At 36.0% G+C, this 16,752-nt stretch overlaps 2 protein-coding genes across 5 annotated transcripts in view; both read left to right on the forward strand.

Moving 5' to 3' along the window:
- The window catches only part of LOC149572885 (protein PHR1-LIKE 1-like), a 71,949-nt gene extending 60,210 nt beyond the window's left edge, over nucleotides 1–11,739 (forward strand). For all 4 annotated transcript variants that reach the window (XM_089813987.1, XM_089813990.1, XM_089813988.1 and 1 more), the window contains exons 7-8: nucleotides 10,704–10,773; nucleotides 10,871–11,739. In XM_089813987.1, the coding sequence (XP_089670113.1) occupies nucleotides 10,704–10,773; nucleotides 10,871–11,260 (460 nt within the window). In that variant the 3' untranslated portion in view covers nucleotides 11,261–11,739. The remainder of the gene's footprint in view (nucleotides 1–10,703; nucleotides 10,774–10,870) is intronic.
- On the forward strand, nucleotides 8,545–9,954 carry LOC149572886 (uncharacterized). The gene is made up of 3 exons (XM_089813991.1): nucleotides 8,545–8,841; nucleotides 8,965–9,361; nucleotides 9,487–9,954. Exons 2-3 carry the CDS (start codon nucleotides 9,323–9,325, stop codon nucleotides 9,859–9,861), a joined length of 414 nt encoding a protein of 137 aa, XP_089670117.1. The 5' UTR covers nucleotides 8,545–8,841; nucleotides 8,965–9,322; the 3' UTR covers nucleotides 9,862–9,954.
- Nucleotides 11,740–16,752: the final 5,013 nt, after the last annotated feature.

The raw sequence follows: 16,752 nt of genomic DNA on the forward strand, positions 1-16,752 counted from the left end.
GCTTCCTTCATTTTTCTCCTAAAGAAATTATCCTCCTCAGATAGATTTTTGCCTCCTCAAGACAAATGTGGTGTTTGGTGGTGAGGGAGTGTTCCGTAAGGGCTGATTTGAAGACTCGCTCATGATTAATGTTGGCATTGTGTTCTTTGAATCTTGTTTTGAAAGAACGACTAGTTTCACCTATGTAAGGTGTACCACATGAACAAGTCACTTTGTACACCCCTAACTTAGAGAGACAATCTCTAGGGTCCTTGAGAGATGAAATGCGATTCCTAACTAAAGAGAGAGGTTTAAAAGAACAACAGATGCCTTTCTTGCTCAAAGGATTTTGGATAGTTTGTGGGAGATACCTTGAACATAAGGTAGGGTGACGCTAGGGGGGTCTAGAGAAGGAAGATGAGCATAATGGGAAAGAAACTGAGATTTGGCCTAGGTGAAGGCTTTAGAAATTTGCTTACTAGAATACCCATTCAACCTAAAGATGTGGCAAAGATGGTCAAGCTCTTGATTAATATTGTCTTCATCACTTATTCTATAGGCCCTCAAGGAAAGAGTTGTTTAAGATTCCAAATCTATGACTAGGATGGTGATGTGAAAGCGAGTGGAGGTAAAGATCATTATGGGTGGCTTTACAAAAACCACGACGACCAAGGTAGCCATCCATTTTTATATAAGACAAACATCCAAGAAAGGGAGTTGTCCATTGGACTCAATTTCCATGGTGAAGGTGATGGACGGAGCAAAGTTGTTGATGTGACTCAAGAAATCACCAAGTTTGTCCCACCCATGGGTCCAACAAACATTAGTGTCATCGATGTATCATTTCCACCACTTAGGTTTGAGAGAGGCAGAGAAGAGGGCCTTTCCTTTGAAATCTTCCATAAAGAGGTTATTCATGATGGGAGATAGAGGGGAGCCCATAGCTACCCCATAAGCTTTCTCATAATGACACCTTGAAAAGTGAAAAAGGTTGAAGTCAAGCATAACTCCACTAAAGATGCAACGTCTGAACTCACCTTACGTCTCAAAATCTCAATCATATCAAGAATAGGGACTTTGGTGAAAAGAGAGACCACATCAAAACTCACTAACAAGTCATTGCTACCAAAACTCACTAAAAAGTATGCATGCCCAAAACTGTAGATAATCTTCATTTGAAGAACCTGGGATGGCGTGCAAAGCATAATCAACTATTTACTTTGCTAGATTCGATTCATGTATGGGCGGGGGGAATGAATTTTGAAAAGCTCCTTGCTGAGGTTAATTCGGTGGTCACTAGTGCATACTCAATCATTGATAGAAATGTCTTAGTGTAAAAACCCCGACTTGGCCCAAACCATTATATTGATGAACAAATTGATATTTTTATATGTTTGGATGATTTTCTGATTTTTTAATAAAATACATACCACTATAAAGACCTAAGCTGGCTACAATTCTGCACTTCTTATCGTTTTTGCAATTCTTTCAAAGTTCTCTAATTTCGTATGTAATATTCCTTTGAAAATATAAATCAACAAACTTCAAGTAATTTAAAATACACAAAATAGATAATCTGACTGAAACTGAAGATCTACTTTGCATTATGTTTTTGACAAACATATATCAGCATAGCAATTAATTCATTGGCACCTGGAAAGCAAGTGTTTTGCCTAGTCGTACCACCAATGATGCTTTCCTTATTAACACGTAGCTCCTCAAACCAAACAACAACCGCAGATGAAAGTTGCTCTCCACTCCAACACCAATCGCTACCCAAAATGAATGTGCAGGCCGACCACTAATACAGAAGCATTGGATGAATGCGTGACCTTCAAATGAGCACTGCAGGTAGTAATTCCACATCCAACAGCTAGGTAAAATGGACACAGGACTGGTATCAAGCCATCTGCAATCTCCAAGATGCAACTTTGTCTTACGAGTACAACTCTGACTTCACAAATGCTGCCACACCAAAAATGCTGTCCTCAGAAAGTCAATTGCTCTCCCCAATCAGAATTCGCAGCTGCCAGGCAATTTGAATTACTGCAATTTGGGAGATGTCCACCGTTCTCTCCTTAGCCATAGGGATACAGTAGGAGATTATCTAACAAATATTAGATCCACTATACTTCAGCAATTGAATGAAAACAGTCCTGAGAGACAGCGATGACAATAGAGAAGTTGGGCAAACTTAGCTATACCTCAGCAGCTAATTTGCAAAGTATTTCCAACTAATATACATCAGCAAGGGCATATAGTTAGGAACCCAAGAAAAAGCCGCAAAGGCACAAAATCAAATAAATATTCAAGCATGGTTTTCCAATGAAATGAGCTCTCATTTATAAGCTACCATTGGTCAAAGTTTCCTCAAAACTCCACTTCAGAAATTGTGGAAGTTTCCCAAAAGAACTCAACACTGGAAACTTTCCAACTTGCTTTTTAGAAATATCTCTTGAAGTCATTATTATAATAATATGAATGTTATTATAATAATGCAACTCAATGATTAATAAATAAATAAGAGCTCATGCAATTTATTACTTTATTAACTGTAGTTGATGACCAACTGCTGAAGCCACCCATTGCACTGCCAAAAATAACAACTATCGAAAATAGACTTACTAAAAATAGTAAGTCCACAAGTGAGACCCCTAAAACACCTTGTTAGCTCACGAGGGTCGCTATGATGAGCTAACTCTATCAACTATGTAGACTTGCCAAAATCAGGGACATTACACTCAGATGCTAATACTTGTGCTCAGACAGTGGAGGTCGAAGCCGATGTGTGTGGGTACCTAGAGGCGGACAGATGCCATGTGGGTGCCCACCCATAGGCACCCAAATGCCTGTGCATCCATCTGCATTTTGGTGCCTGTGGGTGGCATCTGGGTGGCACCTGGGTGCACCTACGGGTTGATGCCCAATTAAAGTAAAAAAAATGCCTTTTTCACATAAAACACCAGAAAGGCACGTGCTTATTTGCACATTTTAATATTATTTTTTGTGCCAAACCCTAAAACAACCCTAATAGAGGCCTTTCAACCATTCAATCTCCATTTTGTTTGCAGTTGGGTTTACTCTTCTCATTTGGCTTCCATTTTGGCATTTTGAAGGCAACTTGATTATTTTCGAAGAGGATCGAAGGGTGAGAGGTGGCTTCCACAAAGGAGTTTTAACCTTAGAGGTAAGCATTTGATCCCATTCTTGAGTGTTTTAATGAATTTTTTCAAGTTTGTAAATAAAATTTTCAAGTTTTTTTTTGTGAAAGAAATAAAGAAACCTATTGAGGTATCTATTTGAATAGTTTTGTATCATTGTATTTGACTTGTAAGATTGATATTCATAGTTTTTTTTATTGATTTAAATTTATTTAATTCTTATTATAGAAAGAAACTACATTGTATTGTGCAAGAATGATCACCATCGACAGTTAGAGTTCAGTGGGGGAGTAAGGAGGGGATAATTTCAAAATTGATTTAGGTCTCCTCTATATTATTGCAAGTTTCAAGAGGTGCCTCCTATATTTTGAGTTGTAATTATTGTCAAAGTAACAAAGGAAAACCTTCAATACCTCTTATTCCTAGGTAAAATTTCATTTCATGGGCCCTATTGGTAAAGGTTTTGGAATGTGCAAAGGTGCAGATGGGAAGGGGTTGTGTGATGCACATATAACTTCATTTGTAAAAGAACAAGAAGATGTTGATCATTTGGTTAGAAGATTAAAAAAAGGTTATTGTCAACCTCCTTTGTCAAAGAACAAAATTCAAACACCCACTGAATGGAAACCAATTGTATCTTCCAAACATCTATTCATGCAAGTACTTGTACCAGGAGAGGAGGAAGAAGTAGAAAATATAGCATCAGCCCGGAAAAGAGGCCCATTGGACATTGCCTCTATGCTAATGGCCTTCCTTTCAACTTGGTAAGATCACCATATTGGTAGGAAATAGTAGCAACTATCAAAGAAGCACTAGCTGATTACAAAAGTCTTGAGTATGAAAAGGTGCGTACCACACTCTTTCAATAGGAGAGAGTTTCTATAGAGAAAGCACTTCAACCCATTAGAAATTCGTGGAAAACTTCGGGTGTGACTATTGTGTCTGTTGGTTGGAAAGATAGAAAAAACAGACCATTAATTAATGTGATTACAATCCATTAATTAATGTGATTACAATGTCCCCCAAAGGGGCACTGTTTCTAAAGGCAATTGATTGTGAAGGGGAGATGAAGGATTCACAGTTCATTTCTAGAGTTCTTATTGAGGCCATAGATATGGTGGGTAGTGAGAATTATTATGATAATACATAAGCTTCTATTATTAGTTAATGGCTATCTATTTGTAATCTATTGTAAATATTAGAATTTTTCTAATATTAGTTAGTTTGTAGTTATGTTATAGCTATCTTTAGTTTTCTTTTAGCTAGAATAGAATATTTCTATTCATTACAATTGTTTCCTAAGGAAACATCATTTTATTCTTTTGTATATATTGACCTCTTGGTCTCTGTTAATATCAAGCAAGTATTTTACCAATTACTTCATAATAAGAATGTGGTCTAGATTGTTACAGACAATGCCAAATTGTAGGGGAGTTGGTACTTTGATTGGGGGTCAGTATGACCATATTTTTTGGACACCATGCACTGTAGAATCCCTCAACTTGGTGCAACTTGGTGATGCAACAGATTGGCACTCAAATAGATTGGGTGAAGCAAATATACCGAGAGGGAGAGGACATACAAATGTTTGTGACTAACCACAACATGTCATAATCCATTTTTAGAACATATACAAAATTGGAGTTGCTGAAGGTGAATTAATTTTGAGTTTCATGGATTTGTAATTTAGTTAATATTTATAATTTTATCGTCAATTGACATATTGTTAACATGCTTAGGTTGCTGAGACTCGTTTTGCATCTCATATTATTGTTATGAGATGACATCTCAAGGTGTAAGATGCTTTGAGCCAAATGGTCATTTCTCCTCAACAGGGTATGTGGAAGCCTTCAAATACAAAGAGAGGCCAAAATGTCAAGGCTTTGGTCTTGGATGATGGTGGGCTCGTGTGCAATTTGTATTGGTTTTCATCAAGCCCATCATGACTATGCTTTGCCTTGCTAATACAGATACACCTTGCTTGGGAGATGCGTATGATGGCATGGACACCATGATTGAGAAGGTTAAACATTCTATACAAGCACATGAGAGTGACCCTACATAATGTCAAACATTATGCAGTAAAGTGAAAGCAATAATTCTTCATCGTTGGAAGAAGATTATTACCCCATTGCACCTCCTTGCATATGCTTTATCTCCAAGGTATTATAGTGAGGCAATACTTCCTATGCCGGACATAATTGCACCATATGCTGATGATGAGGTTGCTAATGGGTGCTCCAGAGATTTTGCAAGAATCTTCAAAGATGATAACATGCATGAAAAGGTGAGGCTAGAGTTTGGTTTATTTGCTTCCGGAACAAAGCTTACTCCATATGCTATTAAGGACCAAAATAAAATGGGAGCAATCACGTGGTAGTACATGTATGGTCAGCCATACAAGCATCTACAACCTCTTGCAATTAAAATCCTTTTACAAGTAAGTTTTTATTTTTATTTTTAGATTACAACTTGTATTCTACAATCTAGTGTTTAACATTTGTCATATTGTCATTTGCTTTTTTTTTGTATGTTTAAAAATTAATTTTGTGAACACAATCTAGGTTGCAAGTTCTTCTGTTGTTGAAAGGAATTGGAGTACATACTCCTATATCCATTCAGTGAAGCATAACCAGTTGGGGTCAAAGAAAGTTGAGGACTTGGTCTACATTCATACCAACTTGCGTCTTTTGTCATGTAAGGATGATGAATAGATGGATGGGGCAGCCTAACTTTAGGATGTAGCCCTTGCTTGTGTAAACCTGGATGCAACACTTCATGATCTTACTAAGATGATAGATGATGGTGATGATAGGTCCATGACACATGGTGCATCAAGCACAAGTCGAACGATTCTTGGTTCAAAAGATATTGACCTTGCAATAGTTGGAGATGAGGAGGATCCAGATTTTCTTGACAATCCTTATGATTCTAGTTAGTGAACATTGAAACATAAACTATGCTTTTGACTTTTTAGTTTGGAGTCTAGAACTTGAGTAAATTTCAATATGAATATTTGTGCCTATGAAGTTTTAATTTGAAGTTTGAACTATTTAATTGACATGAAATATCTTGAATCTTGAATCTTGATCAATTTTGAAGTATCATATGATCCTATCGAATGACGTATGTTTGTACATTTCTAAGTTGCTAAGTTCTTGTATTTATAAGTTTCTTAAATTCTGTGTGTGCGCGTGCAGACACACATTTCCAAACACATCCGTATCCAAAAATAAATAAAAATTTCCGCATCCGAATCTTACATTCATTTCCGAATCCACTTCCGAATCAGCAACTTAAGAGAAATGTAGATTTTTACTTGGGCACCCAAATTCATTAGCAAGTCAATGTTATGTCAAGCTTTTATGGAATATCTATTTCGGTTTATTGTTTTCTCTGCAATGGTTTACTCTTTAAATTGCCATGTGTTCAACATTCCAACATCTATGGTATGTGACACACTCCTACCTTCTTGATGGAACCCTTGTTTTGTATTGTTTTTCCTTGGATAAGACTTTGAAATGTGAAGGAACTACAAACAAGATCCTGTCTGTCCCATAAGCATGAATGCCAATACTAACATTGCTTAAAATCTAAGTTGTCGGATTCGGACCTTGGAGCTCGGGTCCGGGTCCGGATTCGAGCTCGGGTCCGGGTCCGGATTCAAGCCCGGGTCCGTCATGGGTCTGGGTAGGGTCCGTGTTTTGGCTTGCGGGTCCGCTCGGGTCCGTCGGGTGAATCCAGGTGGACCTGTGGCAGGTGGGGCCAAAAAGTGGCCCAAAAAAGCATTAAAAATATGTTTTTTTTTTTTCTTTTTGCCAAACCCTAAAGTAAGGCATATTAGATGCATTTCATTCATCTAATCTCTCATTTTCTTTGTCATTTTGCTCTCTCATTTTGGTGTGGCCATTTTGCAAGTTTGAAGAGAAGGTTGTAGAGATTGTTTGTGGAGTCTCAAATCTTTAAAATAATCAGTGCTGAGTGTTCCAGGTAGGCATTTGATCCTTCCTTTTGCTTATTTCATAGTTTGTTTTTAGTTTTTTTTAAAAATATTTAGTTCTAAATTTTTATCAAGTTTTATATAAGTTTTGAAATTTTTTTAAAATTTGTTTTTATAGATTGCAAGAATCCAAAAATGAGTAGTCAGGGTTCAGTGGGTGGGGTGGGATCCCAAAGATTTAAAATTGATAAAGGCTCTCCTTTGTGGAAGTATACAACAAGAATTGAGCAATGTGTTGGTGGGGGAGGGTATATATGGAAATGCAATTTTTGCCAAAACCAATATAGAAGCTCCTATTACCGGGTTAAACATCATTTGATAGGTCCACCAGGTCAAGGGATTTCCATGTGTGAGGGCCCCCCAAAGGGAGGTAAAAAAAGGTTGTCGGCTCCTCAAATAGCAGACATGTTAAAAGAACAACAAGAGGCTGATAGGTTAGTGTCAAAGGAAAAAAAAGATAAGTCAAAGCAAAAACCACCAACACCACCCTCTCAAACAATCAGTAGACCACATCCCTTCCTACCTACCCCATCTGTGGATGAAGATGAAATAGAAACACCCGCATCCTGCGAGAGAGGCCCATTAGATACGGCATTTGAAAATGACAAGAGAGAAATTGCTGACATAAAAATTGGGCATTGCCTCATTACAAATGATGTTTCATATAATCTAGTGAGATCCCCTTATTAGAGAGAGATGGTGAAAGGAATAAATGATGCACCTCATGGTTACCGATCCCATGGATATGAAAAGTTGAGAACCACCATATTGCATAAGGAGAGAAAGAATGTAGAAAACCTCCTCAAACTAAAAAGAGATTCTTGGATCCAAATGGGGGTGAGCATTGTCTCTGATGGATGGAAAGATTGCAAAACCGTCCATTTATAAATGTGATTGCTGTTTGCCCCAAGGGAGCAATGTTTTTGAAGGCGGTTGACTGTGAAGGGCAAGTAAAGGATGCAAATTTTATTGCCCAACTTCTCATTGAATCCATAGAGTCCGTGGGAGCTGACAATGTTGTCCAAGTAATAACGGACAATGCTAAAGTTTGTAAGGCTGCAGGTGCTTTGGTAGAAGCACGATATGAGCATATCTTTTGGACACCATGCACTGTCCACACCTTGAACTTGGTGATGAAAACAATGGGCAGCCAAATTGAATGGATGAAAAATGTGTATGAGGAGGGTGAGCAGATCCAAATGTTTATGACAAATCACCATATGTCACAAGTAATTTTCAGAACTTTCTCCCACTTGAAATTATTGAAGGTAAATTTTAAACTTTATTTAGCTTCGTTTATCATTTTAATTTGTGTCATACTTTACAAAATTTAATACATATTCTTAAATTTTTGTGTTATCAACTTATCATAGTAACTTACAATTTGAATTAACATGGTAATAGGTTGCTGAAACAAGGTTTGCTTCACACACAATCGTCCTTAGACGACTTGTGAGGGTGAAAGAGGCATTGTGTCAAATGGTTATGAGCAACAAATGGGGTGGATGGAAGCAAGCTAATACAGAAAAGGCCAAAATTGTAAAAGATTTGATCTTGAGTGATGATTTTTGGAATAGGGTGGAATATGCATCAGAACTCACTAAGCCCATCATGTCTATGCTTCGGTATGCCGACACGGATGAGCCTTGTTTGGGGAACATATATGATGCCATGGACTCCATGCTAGGAAGAATGAAATTAGTAAGTTCAAATTTTTATACAATACTTTATCCTTGTTTATTGAGAGATTTTGATTTTTGATTTTAATTAAGTTATTAACACTACACCAAGATAACTTACATGTACATCATTTGACATCCCAAGTCATTCAGAGGAGAGAGCAGGATCCTGATACCTTGTACACTAAGGTGGAGAAAATTGTTCTACATCGTTGGAACAAGATGACTACACCTTTACACCTCCTGGCATATGCACTTTCTCCTAGATATTATAGTAGTGAGATACTTGCTATTCCTGGTAGAGTGGCACCATATAAAGATCCTGAAGTTGCTGCTGGGTCTAAGAGGGCACTTAATAGGCTCTTTAGTGATCCTGATGTGGCATCAAATGTTAGGAGAGAGTTTGTTGATTTTGTCTCGGCAAAAATGCAAAACCTGATGCAATCAATGACCAAAGTAGATTGGATGCCATTGGATGGTGGTACTTACATGGGGAAAGTTACATGTACCTCCAACCTTTTGCCATTAAGATCTTGTCACAAGTATGGATTTAAGTTTTTTTCCTTTTCTTATGGCCACTTAGCTTGTCGAATTAGCACTCTTAAATTCCTATTGTATTGTAAAATTACTTAGCTAATTTTTAAAAATTTGTTGGTTGTCTCTCTAGGTTGCGAGCTCTTTTGCTGCTAAGCGGAATTGGAGTACATACTCCTTTATCCACTCAGTGAAGTGTAACCGGTTGGCTTCGAAGAAAGTAGAGAACTTGGTATTTATTCACAACAACTTGCACCTCCTATCACGCAAGGATCCAGGATATAAGAAGGGACCAGAGAAGTTGTGGGATGTACTACCTGAGACTTCTGACTTAGATATGACTGTCCAAGATATATCTAGAATTGCTTTGCTAGATGTTGAGGAGGATGTGGTTGCATCTGTGGCTAGTGGAACTAGTTTGGATTCCAATGATGAGAAAAATGTCAATGATATAGATGAGGATGAAGCTATTGATCCCTCATATTTTGATGACCCATTTGACCCTTGAAGGGCATTTGCATCTTTGATAAACTATGTTTAAACATTTATCATTGACTCATTGAGTTATTTATAATTTATCACCATGTTTCACAGTTTCAAACTGTATTAAGTCATAATTTATTATCTATCAATCTGATGAAGTAGTCTATGTTTTGAAATTCCATTTTGCATTTTAGTAATTCAATGTATGATTTTATTTACAACATTAGCATAGATTAATGAGTGAGTATTTAACATTTATCTTTGACATTTGGCATTGATCAATAATCAAGTAACATTGATATATTCATACTATGGAATGACTTAGTTTTACTTTTACAACTATGTGAGTTATTTTTTTTTTTTGCACTTATATATATATACATTCACGAACCCAAATGGGGAAAAAAAAATTGCCTGAACCCACGAACCCGAACCCCAAACCTGAATCCGTCCCCAAACCCGAATCGGCAACTTAGCTTAAAATAGCAGACATTTGCTGAAGTGCTATTGCTTGGATGTATTTTTAATTTATCTTCAAAGCAAGTTAAATGTGAGAATGCCTGAGCAAATGATTCTGAAATAGATTTATCAGGGAACTCCTCTGTTTTGATATTAATTTAATTTTGTGCACTAAAATTTGACTGTTTTCATATATTATGTTTTTGAATTGTATCCTAATGCCACACACTTTTGTTACATGTAGAAATGTTTTTCCAATAAGCAGTTTATTGAAAATGCAAATATTGGCATGTACTTTTGTTGCATATAGAAATGTTTTTCTGCTAAGTGTTTCATTGATTTGAAGTGCAATCTCCAGATGAAATTGTCTTAATAGCAGTTAATGACATGCTTTTATTTGGGGGGCAGGGGAATGCAGGTAACAGAGACACTGCGGGTGCAGATGGAGGTCCAAATGTTGTTACACGAGCAGGTTAAGGTACTTATGGCTATGATATTTTGGTTATTGTAATACATAAACATCATAAAAGGTTTGTCGGATTAAGTTCTTAAATGAGGCATATGTACTGGTGCAGATCCAAAGGTCTTTGCAGTTGCAGATAGAAGAACACGGAAGATATCTGCAGAAGATGCTTGAAGAGCAACACAAAGCAAACAACTCAATCAAGAGTCAAAACCTCTCTGCTCTCACAGTTTCTTTTGTGCAGTTGTCTGATGTTGCGGTTGATGTTGGAACTATTCCTGCTGGGAATATGGAGCCAATACACAAAGAAGAGAGAAATCGAAAACATCCAGCCTCCAATTCTGTGCATGAAACACTTCCAGTTTTGGCCAAGAATTCGGAAGTTTTCGAAGATGGAACTATAAAGATATTGTACGATTCCATTCTCGAGTCCAAAGATCGATCAAAATCCCCACCTGTGAAACGTATCAAAACAGAGGCTGAGAACAGAAGCACTTTCTGAGAAGACCCAATACCTTGTTAAAATTCTTTGTTATAAACGTTAAAGGAAGTGATTACTTTTACAGGATGTGGACTACCTTCTGCAAGTGCTCGCATTGAAACATTGCTGTAGATTGAGTCTTGGCACTCACAGAAAGCAAATCAGTCCAACGTTCAGAATTACTGGTAATATTGTGAGCATTACAGGACATAGCGTTCACAGCATTAGGTCTATGCAAATCTTTTACTTTGAGCAAATGTATACTTTGGAATTAGTTTCATCGAATTAGTCAAAACAATCTTTCCTGCATGCATGAACCATGCGGGAAATTAAACTGGGGGCCCTCATTTGGGTATGGTTAGGTCCGTTGGCAGGATATGCAATTTGGTAAATGTGAAGCTCAAATCTAGAGCCTTCCAAGACCCGATCTGAGAATTGTTTTTCCCGAAAATAGAGATTGCCTAGTGATAAGAATCAATCTGAACCTGTCACTTTATCCAGTTATCCGTTTAACATAATGTTCTGTTAGCTGATTTAGAGAGTATTTAAAATGCTTTTCCCTAAAAGAAAAGGTAACCAGGATGGCCTCTCACAAAGAGTTGAAATCAACTATATAATATCATGTATTTGTGGTATTACTTTCGTCTTTCCTATCGAAAAAGGGTCACAATCAAAGAAAATTATACCCAAAACTGAGAAGCCCGAAGATATTGAAATACGATCTCTACCAGACCTTGGCTTCTGATATATTGATGCTTTTACTCTGGCCAGATTTTGTTGGACAACCCCAATTACACAGGACGATACCATCAAATTGAAGGCATGCAGAATAATTCAAAAACAATTGGACCCCTAAACTAGACTACAACTTACAGAGGAGCTCTCTTGACTGTCAACATATTCAGAAAAAATGCTCCCAAGCTAAAAATACTCCATCCCACATTTCTACTATTGCAAATCTCGGTAACCGTAGTTCGTGTTATACCTAACTTTGATATCCAACTTGAATAATCCAATAGGCGAACACAAAATACTGTTTATAATTATATGAACATTATATTCTTATTTAAAAGACACAGATAAAAACACTACAATTCTTTTTGGCACACAGAGGAGAAAAAGCATATGGCTACCTGAATAAAGTTCATGTTTAATATACCTCAGTGGAATCATTGTCAAGTCCATATGGCAGATGTTGAGGATTGTTTCCTAATCTATTTTTCAAACTTCCATTAGCTATGGGTGAAAGAACATTAGGGAATCTTAGTTTCGGGTTAATATAAATGATTTCCAAAATCACTGGAGTGATTGAACCATTTTATTTTCACCTGAACCTGATCAACACACCTACGATCCACAATGTTTGGATTGGGTTTGAATGAATCACTTTTGATTGAAGCCTCTTCCAAATCTATAATTGATGGGGCATGCTAATTATATTATAACTTTTTCTCATAAATTAGATGAAAGACCTTTGGTCTACACCTTGAAACTTTCATTAGCTACGGATGAAAGTTCATAAGGGAGTTTCGGGTGAAAAGGAAAAATGCAAAAACAAACAATGTTGAAGATTGTATGGGGTTGATTGGATTGTCTTCAACAAAATTTATTCAACACTCCCATCGTACGACATGGCAGGAAATGGGGGGACTGATGGATTAGGTTACTTTCAATTCAAGCTTCTTCTAATTCTATAATTGATGGGGCTTCCTACTTTTTTAGCCAATAAATTATATGAGGATCTACTTGTGTTAAGGGTTGAGAAGCTGTCATTTTTTAACACCTCATTGCTGGGGTGATCATAATTCACAGTTGTTATTAATGTAATTAATCATCAACAGGAGATATAGCACTGATATAACAAACATGTACATGCATGCACATATGCACATCACATTTATGTGGAAACTCAATGTAAGAAAACTATTAGAGTATGACACTCAGTGTATGAAATAATTGACTACAAAGCTTTAGTCTAGAGGGTGAGGAACTCACTATTCCTAGAGGACTTGCACATGCCTAATGCACGATACAAAGTTGTACAAAGTTGGGAAAATAGTGTGTGCAGTCTTCAAATAGGCACATAGAAAGTATATAAAAGAAAAAATGTAGGATCTTTTGATTACCTTCTATAACCTCTTTGTTCAATTCAACAATTCACGCTCGTACTCTTCCTTATTTTCTCTACTTTGTCTTCGCATTTGATTTACATGTGTTAACAACTTCCTCACATATGCTCTTGCACTTTTCATCCATCTGCGCATAATAGTTTGTACGTAAAAAACTTAAACAAGGTCCACCACTAGAAATATAAGCAATGTTTGTAATTTTCTAGGATGTCTACAAATGTAATTATATTGCCATTGTTATAGATATTTTTCAAATGTAGATTTGAGGGCTCTGAATATGAGACGAGACATGTCTATATAATTAATCATCATTAGTTATATATATATATATATAATGATGATGATTTACCCTTGTTACGTATAGAATCTTTGAGTGCAATCGCCCATAGAATTGTAGGGCCGTATGGGGTGTTTTGTATCAATAGTGAATCTTATGATCATATCAATTTGACAGTAACTACAAACTTAACACTCCTTAGTTAGGAAGGATTGATATAGAACATATTATGTTTTTGAGTATACGAAGAGATATCATCTTAGTATGATATTCCTAGAATTACATATTTAAGGATATCAACATAAATCCATCAACACACACATATTATATATGGAATTGGCTACGATTCAAAATTAGACTAAATTTCTCAACACTTTTTCTTTTAGCAAGGAGTGAAATTAAGCATTTCTATAACTTTAATATAAGCTTAAATACCACCTTAAGTGTGGTCTAAAATAAATTTAAGTTATGGTGTCCGACAATATTCGTCCCGAAGAACCATAACAACTTTCATGGTGTCTGACAAAATCTGGTCTGAAGAACCATGATAAGTTGGTTATCAAGGTGTTTGGCAAAATCCAGCTCAAAGAACCAAGATAACACTTGCTCCAACACATTTTGGTATTAGGAGATAGGTCAACTATTGATACTTTGTCTTCACATTTGATTTACATGTGTTCACAACTTCCTCACATATGCTCTTGCACTTTTCATCCATTTGCGCATAAATATGTAATAGTTTGTACATAAAAAACTTAAACAAGGTCCACCATTAGAAATATAGGCAATGTTTGTAATTTTCTAGGATCCCTACAAATGTAATTATATTGCCATTGTTATAGATATTTTTCAAATGTAGATTTGAGGGCTTTGAATATGAGAGGAGGAGACATGTCTCATCATGATACATGTCTCTATAATTAATCATCATTAGTTATTATAACCATATATAGATAGATAGATTCATTAGTTATTATTTATATATATATATATATATATATATATAGAGAGAGAGAGAGAGAGAGAGAGAGAGAGAGAGAGAGAGAGAGAGAGAGAGTTTATCTAATGATGATTTACTATCAATAGTGAATCTTATGATCATATCAGTCTGACAGTAACTACAAACTTAACACTCCTTCTTAGTTAGGAAGGATTGATATAGAACATATTATGTTCTTGAGTATACGAAGAGATATCATCTTAGTATGATATTCTTAGAATTACATATTTAAGGATATCAACATAAATCCATCAACACACATATTATATATGGAATTGGATACGATTCAAAATTAGACTAAAATTCTCGACACTTTTTCTTTTGGCAAGGAGTGAAATTAAGCTTTTCTCTAACTTTAATATAAGTTTAAATACCACCTTAAGTGTGGTGTAAAATAAATTTAAGTTATGGTGTTTGACAATATCCGTCCCGAAGAACCACAACAACTTTCACGGTGTCCAACAAAATCTGGCCTGAAGAACCATGATAAATTGGTTATCAAGGTGTTTGGCAAAATCTGGCCTGAAGAACCAAGATAACACTTGCTCCAACACATTTTGGTGTTAAAAGATAGGTCAACTGTTGATACTTTGTCTTCACATTTGATTTACATGTGTTCACAACTTCCTCACATATTCTCTTGCACTTTTCATCCATTTGTGCATAAATATGTAATAGTTTGTATGTAAAAAACTTAAACAAGGTCCACCATTAGAAATATAAGCAATGTTTGTAATTTTCTAGGATCTTCTTAGTATGATATTCCTAGAATTACATATTTAAGGATATCAACATAAATCCATCAACACATATATATTATATATGGAATTGGATATGATTCAAAATTAGACTAAATTTCCCAACACTTTTTCTTTCAACAAGGAGTGAAATTAAGCATTTCTATAACTTTAATATAAGTTTAAATACCACCTTAAGTGTGGTCTAAAATAAATTTAAGTTATGGTGTCTGACAAAATCTGTCTCAAAGAACCATAACAACTTTCATGGTGTTCGACAAAATTTGGCCTGAAGAACCATGATAAGTTGGTTATCAAGGTGTTTGGCAAAATCCGGCCTGAAGAACCAAGATAACACTTGCTCCAACACATTTTGGTGTTAGGAGATAGGTCAACTATTGATAAGATCGTCACCTTTCAATAGCTCCCCTTTAAACATATACATCGATGAAAGATTGTCACCTTTCATGACATAATCACAACAACATCATGTAGTGACTCACATGATATCCACCATAAACCAAGTCAGAGGGTGGACCCACCATAGCCACTATTAGAGGGTGGAACAAGGGTTTTTACCTCAGACTTCTCTCTCATAGGGGACAACACATTACAAAGAAGATATCATCCACAAAGGATTACATCTCAAAATTTCTCCCTCTGAACATCGATCCTAGGAAGCTAGGTCCTCTAGTTACTTCCTCAGAAACTCTCTTCACCCAAGAATGCTTGTCGAACTCACTCTGAATTTGATATCAATTTTTTGATTTTCTGGTGATAAGTCATCACTTTCTCATGATATACATAGGAGTAGGCCCATCAACATCATGTAGTGATCCACATGTATTTCTAGACTCTCTCTGAGTATCAATCTTCTAAGCTCCTATGTTGCCTTCAGAAAAGTGTCATACTCTCTCTTAATGCAAAAAATTCTCATAATCTTAATCATCAAAGATGAGAGCCTTATTTAATCCATCTTGATCATTAGGTTCTTTAGAGCTACTATCATTAGGTTGAGTCTGCACAATATCTGGTAGCATGTGTAAAGTACTAACTTTCTTTTCCTGTAAGAACATCCTCAAACATAAAGGAAAAGATCAAGGCAAATAAATTTTATAGTATGTATAGAAATTACAAACAAGAGAGATAAATGTCAAAAATAAGAATATTTATATACACATGAAGATTCATAATTTTCTTCTTAAATTATTTGAGAATGGAACATCTCCCCCCTAAAAATGGGAATATAATATTGACTAGTATTCCCCATAATGTAAAATTTCCACTTATTATTTGAACAATTTTGTATCAAATATGATAACTCCTTTCTAAGTTCTAACTTGCTCTTGTTAGCCACTGAAAGTCCAAAC

The sequence above is a fragment of the Cupressus sempervirens genome, chromosome 2 (genome assembly GCF_028749045.1).
Source record: "Cupressus sempervirens isolate cs-2001-9-10 chromosome 2, ASM2874904v1, whole genome shotgun sequence".
Lineage (NCBI taxonomy): Eukaryota > Viridiplantae > Streptophyta > Pinopsida > Cupressales > Cupressaceae > Cupressus > Cupressus sempervirens.

Excerpts from the sequence above, each read along its gene's own strand:
- LOC149572886 (XM_089813991.1), top strand. The coding sequence starts at position 9,323 with ATGTACCTCCAACCTTTTGCCATTAAGATCTTGTCACAA. Across the intron at positions 9,362-9,486 it reads CCATTAAGATCTTGTCACAA|GTTGCGAGCTCTTTTGCTGC; the intron begins GTATGGATTTAA and ends TTGTCTCTCTAG.